The sequence below is a fragment of the Passer montanus genome, unplaced genomic scaffold (assembly GCF_014805655.1).
Source record: "Passer montanus isolate IOZ18808 unplaced genomic scaffold, ASM1480565v1 scaffold26, whole genome shotgun sequence".
Taxonomy (NCBI): Eukaryota; Metazoa; Chordata; class Aves; order Passeriformes; family Passeridae; genus Passer; species Passer montanus.
In genome coordinates, this window is record NW_024367261.1 from 4866228 (window position 1) to 4875080 (window position 8853).

The 8853-nt window shown below is 40.0% G+C and overlaps 1 protein-coding gene across 1 annotated transcript in view; it reads right to left on the reverse strand.

The window, feature by feature from the left end:
* Positions 1–8853, reverse strand: part of LOC120503533 (myosin regulatory light chain interacting protein) — a 16298-nt gene that overhangs the window by 7030 nt on the left and 415 nt on the right. Inside the window, exon 2 of the mRNA XM_039712111.1 lies at positions 7856–8046. Coding sequence (XP_039568045.1) covers positions 7856–8046 — 191 coding nt within the window. The remainder of the gene's footprint in view (positions 1–7855; positions 8047–8853) is intronic.

Sequence of the window (8853 nt, forward strand, 5' to 3'; positions counted from 1 at the left end):
GAGGACCGGACCTTCAGACAGAGTTGTGTCCCCTGTCAACCGTTATTCCTTCTTTAGGCCTTTTTTTTTTTTTTTTTTTGAGAGAGAGTCAAACCTCTGCTCCCATGTGTCTCTCCTACCTTGCAGAGTCACAGCTCTTTGGACTTCCCTGCTCCCATGTGTCTCTCCTACCTTGCAGAGTCACAGCTCTTGGACTTGGGCCGCACAAGGCATATCTGTGGCCTTTTAAAATTATTTTGTTGTACAGAATCTTTTTGTGCTCTGCCCATAAATCTAAAGAATTCAGTATAAATTACAAAAACACTAGGGCCCAAATAAATTCAAATAGTAAGCCTTTCCCTAACTCAAATCAACATTTCATAAAATAAACAGCTTCTCATGCACTCTTGATCCTCTGACAATACCAGTACAGGATTTCCAGTCATTTTACGTACTCATTACACAATTTCAAAGAAAGATTAGACTTTTTTTTTTCTCATTAGCTTAAACACATTTACAACTACCACACCTAAATTCTTGTCTCTTCGGGCTTTTATTCATAACAGGATTTCCAGTCATTTTACATACTAATTACACAATTCCAAAGAAAGATTAGACTTTTTTTTTCTCATTAGCTAAAACACATTTACAACTACCACACCTAAATTCTTGTCTCTTCAGGGTTTTATTCATAGGACAGCACTGACTACACAAGCTAAAATCAAGAGTTCTCCTCTTGCTGGGAAGACCTTATTGACACCTCAAGGGGAGATGAAAACCAGAATATTGCTCCTGCAAATACAGATGAACTACAGAAACAGATACAGCAGATGCATGGCTTGTCATATTCCATTACTACAAAGCCAGTAATGGCACAGGAAGACAAATGGGATTAAGGCACAATGTGAAGTAGCATCATGTCAGCTAATGTGCAGTAACTTCCCATAATTGGCTCACATCACATAAGAGAAAACACCTCACAAATACTCAGTTACTTTGCTTTTTTTTTTGCTAAATAGAACAAACAGCACATATAAAGGACAGTTATTGCAAAGTAACTAGCTATGCATTCAGTCCATCTGCACCTAAATAACCTAAACTGCACCCATAACAGGACAGTGAATGACTTCACACTGACCTGTTAAAGAGCAGCAGCCCTGAACCAAAGCTCAGGCAGCAAATTTTCTGCTGCCTTTTTTTTTGTGTGTCTGCGTTGGTGGGGTTTTATTGTTTGTTTTGACTCTTTAAGTGTGTTTGATGAAGAAAAGGCACCTAGAATTTGAAAAACAGTGAGGGTTATGAACACATCTGAAAAATTGGTTTTGATTAGCCCATCCAGCTGCAGAGTGCACTCCTTCAAAGTTTTATTAATATCCATTGTAAAATCATTTCTCTTCAAAGGTCTGAAACATGACACTAGCCACCATCTGATAACAAACGCAGAATTAATTTTTTTTTTACACTAAACAAAGTCTTTTGATCTTTAAAGAAAAAGGCCTAAGAATGTGATTTTATTGCTGAATACAGTCAAGCAAAACTAAACCATTAGGGTCTTTGATGCAGTTCCTTATCTAGTTCTGCAAATTATAAAGGACCTGATAGACTGTCTTGTAGAAAACTTATCACAGATATTATTAGTTGCAAGAAAGGATTTATGTAAGTTTTTGTAAATTAGATTGTGACCTAATCACCTCATACACAATCCACTATCCTGTTTCTCTTGGAACCTTTGGATATGATAAATTTTAAGACTCTTCTCACTTCTAAAGATACTCAGGTTGTACAGTAAAAGGATACATCTTTTTCCAAGGAATTATTTCAGCACTAGTATTTTAGACTTAATGGAATTCTTACCTAGCAAGTTTTAGAACAATCAACTGTTAAGACTAAAAACTGGACTGTTTTTACCTTCCTCAAGGGTTGCATTTCCAACATTGCTGGTAGAAAATCTAAAGTTTGTCCACCATATAAGAAATTAAATGTTTTTGTTTCTGCATCATTCACACTTCAGTTGCACTTGATACATTAATATTACATGTTACAAATTTGAGAAATAAGTGAAGTCAGACCAAAGGTATGTCTGAATGTTCCTACCCCCTGCCCCCACCCCAAACATTCTCTTAGCATACTCAGCAGCTTTTTACTACCCTTGTCAAGGGTTCATTTGATCTTTAAATCTCCACAACTCTGAACTTTGCTCACCAATTGTTGTGACTCCTAGTCATCTTAACACCTGCCAGACATGTTGGGACATTGATCAACAAGTGGCAACTTTAAGGACAAAGAACTTCCCATGGCACTTGTAGCCCAAGTTCTCTACACATGACAGCATCAGTACAAAAGACAGTCTTTGTAACCCAAAATAGCCTTTTCTGCCCCTCTGAAACCCATGCTACCTAGACATACCTGTGCATTCAATTGTGTAGCATTTCCTCTGAGTTTGGTAGTTCAAAACTCTACATGAGCATACTGACTAGAGGGCAACACATTAAGTTTGCCAAAGCTACACTCCATCAGTCACTGCCCAGACAGCTTTCTTCCCTTCCAAAAGAACAAAGGGCAGTTTTACAATTAGAACAGGATCACAGATTTTCTTCTAGCATTAGCATACTGGTGATTTTATATTCATTTTGCATCCTTATTTTTGGATCCATGTTCTGCATATAATTTAAGATTTATGTACATACAAAACACTCAGTAAAATCGAATGTGGTGTGATTAATGCATTGCAGTTGGATGTAAATAATTTGATACAAAAACTGTAGAAAGGGGAGGTTGCAAGGAAATTTCAGCAGATGGTCCATTTCACAAAAATGTATAGCTATCAAACCAAATCCACAGACCCAGATATCAATCACATTAATTGCTTTTTGCCTCCCTCTGAAGCAATTTATGCAGGCCGAGGATACTGAACACTGCTACCAGAAACAGACATCAGAACTTCACTACAATGGAATTCCAAGAGGGAGCAAATCACCTAGTTAATGTTCATCCAAACTATATGGAAGTAAGAACTCCACAAAAAATACTATGAAGAGTACATGCAACACAAGATCATATTTTCTTTTGTAATTCATTGAAGACAATTATGTGCATTAGGAATCAAGGCTCTGCACTACTACTAGTAGTAGTTTCTACTATTTTTTTAGTCAAGGCAAAGGAAACAGAGCAAATAGGTAGCTAAAAATTTTAAGCTCTAAACTTAGCTGTCAGTGGAAGAAGTGATAAACCCCAATCCTTTACCAAAGAGGTGTCTGCATATGACTAATGACCCCTAAAAGCACAGCCGAAAGACCTCATTCTCTTGCCAGACTCTTGGCATACCTCCCAAGGAACTACCTGTTCTCTTTGGGGTACGATTGCTTGCCACAGGTTAATGCTCTTTCCTACTGTGCAGTACATTTACTGCTCTGTAGTCTAAAATCAAAACTAAGAGGCATGATTGTTCTCCCTAAAAATATACTGATAAAGATTTCTAAATCTATAGAATATAATTCTGTTTTTAAAAGCAGACACGGCCACCCCACATTAAAAAAGCAATATTTTCTGCTTTTATTATGCTCCTCAGTATCTTTTTTCTTCCTTGCTCATAACAGTGGATAAAAGGTTACCAACTGCAATTTAACTCTGACTTAGACAACAGATCCATTAAACTCATCCCAGTATCAATCACACACACTTTCATTGCCTTGTAACAAAGACCACACTGGCTACCCAATGCTACAGGATAAAAAGCAAGAAAACCATCCTGTTGTATGTATCTGACTCCTCAACAGATTTAAGGCCATTCTTAATTTCAACTTGTTCATTAATACAACTGGACAACACAGCAAAAAAGTGTACTTTGTAAATATAATTCAAATACTGGCAAACTTCACACAAATTTTTAACAACCTCAAAACCAAGAATTGCTACTTTCAAGGTTGGCAAAACACAGTTCTTTTGAATGCTTCATGATATGGTGTGGCTCACTAGAATCTGACATATTTCGTGGCTTACATGTGAATACTTGACTTTCAGTCGTGCTACACAAGACAAATCATGCTGAATTTAAAACCTAAACCCATCACTGTCCCAGACTGCTGCCGGACACCTCTGGCCTCTCGGGCGGCTCGGCAAACACTCTTCCCGGTAAAGGGCGGGTTCAAGTTTCAACACTCGTCTGCTGCACGTCCCACACCAGCGTGCGGCCGATGCCCGCAGCTCTCTGCCCTGGCCAGGGGCTGCGCTATCTCAAAGCGGAGCTGGCTGCCGGGCCGCGGCCGCTCCCGGTCACTGTCCCCGGTCACTGTCCCCGGACACCGCACTCGGCACGGCTGCCGGCACCTCCTCCCGGCCCCACCCCCGGCAAAAAGTCTCCTGAAAATTCCGATTAGCCAAGTATAATCCTTTCTCTAAGCCGCAGCTCCTTACTGCAATTCAACACTTCATATTTGATAAATGAACCACCCACAAGCCATTCAGTAGAGAAGTGAAAAGCAGATTTGCTTTTCTCTCCCAACTGTTGCACGATCTATCAAAGAAATACAGTGAAAATGAACAAGACACAAGCCAGAGCTGTGATCTCGATCTTGGACCATCACATGTCTCTTTAAGCAAAGAGATAATGATCCTTTTCAATCCAGTGTGATTTTCCATGCTAAAGGAAACTCACAGCTAGCTCTTCAAACTTCTCTAAAGCAGCACACTCTTCACATCTCAGACTTGTTAGTAAATCTCTGACAGCAGCAGATTAAATTTGAAAAAACTAGCTCTTCAAACTTCTCTAAAGCAGCAGCACACTGTTCACATCTCAGACTTGTTAGTAAATCTCTGACAGCAGCAGATTAAATTTGAATGACATTCTTGCACTGAAGCACTTTTATTCCACTAAAAACAATTCTAAACTATGAAATTGTGGTGCAGTTCAGCACCAGGTAATCAAATAAAAAACCTACAAGTTAAGATCCAAACAATAGAAATAAACTGCTTTTAACCTTGTTAAAAAAGTGCAATTAAAAGGGTTTCTCCACAAAATTCACAGATTCCCAAAACACTTAGTGAACGTGGTTTGCTGCCACAGTGGTCAGAGGTAAAATTCTTTGTGCTCTATAGCCTACCAGGTAATCAAATAAAAAACCTAAAAGTTGAGATCCCAAGAAGAATAGAAATAAATTGCTTTTAACCTTGTTAAAAAAGTGCAATAAAAAGGGTTTCTCCACAAAATTCACAGATTCCCAAAACACTTCGTGAACATGGTTTGCTGCCACAGTGGTCAGAGGTAAAATCATAACCTTCTCTTTGTGCTCTATAGCCTTGTATAAGAATATTAAAATAGGCTGCAATTTTCCTGTGGGCTGATAAAGATAACAGAAGCAGAGGTTGACGTTCTGTTGCCAGGTTGGCTTTCACAGCATGTAGAAACCTGAACATTAAATTGCTACAAACAAACATACACCTAAGTTCTGAACTCAAGTGCAAGGCAAGGGTCCCTAATGAAGCTCTGTAACGGGTTGGCAAAGGTTCCTAAGCATACAGAAAAAAACCTGGTAACTCAGTCACAATGCTTGCCATTATAATCATGATGAAGCACATCAACAAAATTTAGAATTACTTGCAGCTTCTCAGATTTCAAAAGCGGTCTCAACATGCATCTAATTTATATGTAAAAACAGGATCAGAAGCTGCAAGCAAAAGACTGGAAAACTTCCCCAGCATTCTTCACACACAGGACCACAAGGCAACAGCTCTGCCAGAAACACCCCATACATCAAATATGGACACAACAGCTAAAGGAAACTAAGGACACCCATCACTTTCTTCATCAAGACTCTGCAGATAAAGATGAAACAATGTGTCAGCTTTAACTGTACAGCTAATCCTTGCAATTCCATGATATACCTATTGATTCTTAAGTTTGGCAACAGGTTTAAAAGTTTTTAATCTTCTCCTTGATGTTTACACATAAACTAAGCATGAATTCACAGTTACATGCATATGTAAATCCTCAAGCAGACCTGAGTAGAAAAAAAGCCACTCTACTAAAATTCAGTGTCAACAATCCAGGAGAATACACATTTACCACAGGCACTGGAATTCTAGGTCTGCTACCTGTGGACTACTGGGCTTCCACAATTAAAAGGCAGTTATTAAAACCTGACATACAACTTGTATTTGGTTTTAATCTATCTCTTCTGACGCCTAAGCCCGGGTTAATTTTTAAATTGCTTGTTTAAAATATTAGTTTCAGAACTGTCTTAATACCTAAAAGAAAGCTTGCCCCACCTACATCCTTTTAAATAAACTTTACAGTAGAGAAATACTTGCTGCTTTGATGTAGGTACATAAACTCTGTAACATTTTAGCTACACAAGCCAGTATTTGAGGCCCTTAGGGCATGTTTCACCAGTTCAACCTCTCTATTAACTTCCACCTCCTGCCAGGTCTTGCATTGACAGTGTTGAAGGCAGGGACACAGACATCTGTAAAAGCCTTGTGAAGGTGAACAAGCATTCATCAATGATAGCATAAAAACACCACTTTGAGGTTTCCTGAGATTTTCACCCTGATTTGCTTTGTGAGCAGAGACACATCCGACATGCTCAGGGTAATCTCTTCTGCCTCATCAGGTATGAAATTGTGTGGCTCCTTTTGTTCAACTCAAATCCCATTTGTTATTTGGCTTTATACTTACCAAGAATATTTAAATACTAGTTTCTTTAAGGAAAAATACTCCACCATATGCCACACATAGTAGAAATTATTTCCTAAATAAAAGTATATCAGAACTGGAAATCAGTTTAAATGCATTTGCCTGACTGAAACTATTATCCAGGACAACCATGGTCTATCACCACAGCATTCTGAAAACTTCAACCATGTTGATGAGCTGGAACCACTGCCCCCCAAAAGCCTCTCCCCTACACATTAGACCAAAAAATTAACTTTAAACCTTTTTCCTATTAAATAAACACCAAATCAGACTGTCAGCCTCTGACCAAGTTCTTAAGACATTCTGTGCAAAAGCACCGTGTTGTACACATGGTCTGAATTCTGAAAGTACTAAGTTAATGGTTCTGAGAGTGACAAGTTCAGATGAGTAGTGAAAATGGGGTTTGGCATTATCATACAGACACTAGATTTCAATTTGCCTCATTCATATTAACTGTACTATCCAAAACTAACAGGAAAAAGTAGTTGGAAAGTCAGAATTAAGTACACATCTTTTAAGAATGCTGTACTCATAATTTCTTAAAAGTTGCAATTCATGTGGTAATCAAAACTCGAGTAGTAAAAGCAAGTGTTCCCTACTAATCTTAGAAGACTATTTTTTCTGATTTAATAACAGTACCACAATTTAGTTAAGAGGACTTGCCACAGAAGCAGCCAGACAGCTGTTTCTTTTGTAGCCTCTAAGGGCCTGTAGCTATATGAAAGTTACTGTAACATAATACCAGACAAAAAGGAATTCAGCAAGTTTTTTTGCTCTGTGGGAGGAATTGTTTCCTGCCTTTCTGTACTAGTGGTTTAGAATGACCTAGAGTAACACCACAGAAGAGAGGTTACTATCGGACACAAAAATACCATATAAAAAGTTTGCTACTGTAACTTAGGTTCTTCCAGCTCCAGCACTAAGTGCTCAAAAAAATTACTCACACTCATTACTTACTGCCAGCTACACGAAGCTTAATGTTTCCAATTTAATTAATTTTCTAAAAAAAAAAAGGCAACAAACTTCAAAAACGCTAAGATTTTAAAACTACATAAAGTAGTACAATAAGTAAAGCAAAATTACCATATGATAAAAAAATAAAAATAGCATGCAAACACTTTTATAAGTTACAGAAATTGAAAACAAAATATGAAATTAAATGTTCTTACAACCATATTTACTTACCTTGTCTGTTCCTGTAAGATAAGATGAGGCTCAACAAAAAACTTGACTCTCAGTTTCAATCGATAAGGGGCTAAACCATCCATCTGCTGGGAGATCCTGTTCCTCAAATTCAGCCATAGATTCTCCCCTTTGCTGCCAGTGAACTGCAGTCCAAAATAATCAACTTCTATAATCCCCAACCTCCTGCAAACCTGGAAGAACAAGATTCTTTACAATCAGGCTACATGACAATGAAAAGTAACATCTGAAGTGGTCTTTCAGACTGCTCACTTAAAACGCACATACAAAATGCTGCTGTTAGCACCTTCATACAAAGGCTTAATCACTTGGATTTTAGATTGCATACAAAACAGACCAGAAAAAAAGCACTAAGCATGAACTAGGAATTTCTCCACTAGCCAAAATACACATGGGCTTCCACGGTCAAATTTCGCCCCCAGGACAGACACTTCAGAGGGTCAGCGGATTTCCACAAGAGGAGAGTATCTGCTACTCAGCATCACAGCGCTTGCTGGGCAGGGAGGAGTGGAGGAGTACAGTCACCCACGAGGTGTGTTTGGGTGCCCCCCGCAGACCGGAGCGTTCCTGTCTGCCCCCGGCAGCCACAGCGAGGCGGCGGCAAGGCGAGAATGCACCTGGACGGCAGCTCCAGCCCGCTCGGCCCCGGATGGAGAGCGCTGGATGCAGCGGGTGCTCCATCCCCCGCCTGTGCCCCACTCCCGTCCCCTCCCGGGGACACTTCCAGCGGGATTCGCTGGCGAGGCCCGGGCCTGCGCTTCCCACGGGAGAGGGGCCGGAGATCCCCGCGGCGTGGGATGCAGCACCTTCTGCATTCAACACGGAGAAGGGGTTGGGGGGAAAAAAAAAAAAAAAACACGGAAAATAAAAACAAGAAAAACCGTAAGGGAAGCGGGGAGACTGCGGCGCTCCCCGCCCCCACCGCCGCGGCCGCCCCCGCACGGCCCAGCCCCGCGCCACCGCCGCCCCTCGCCTGGCGC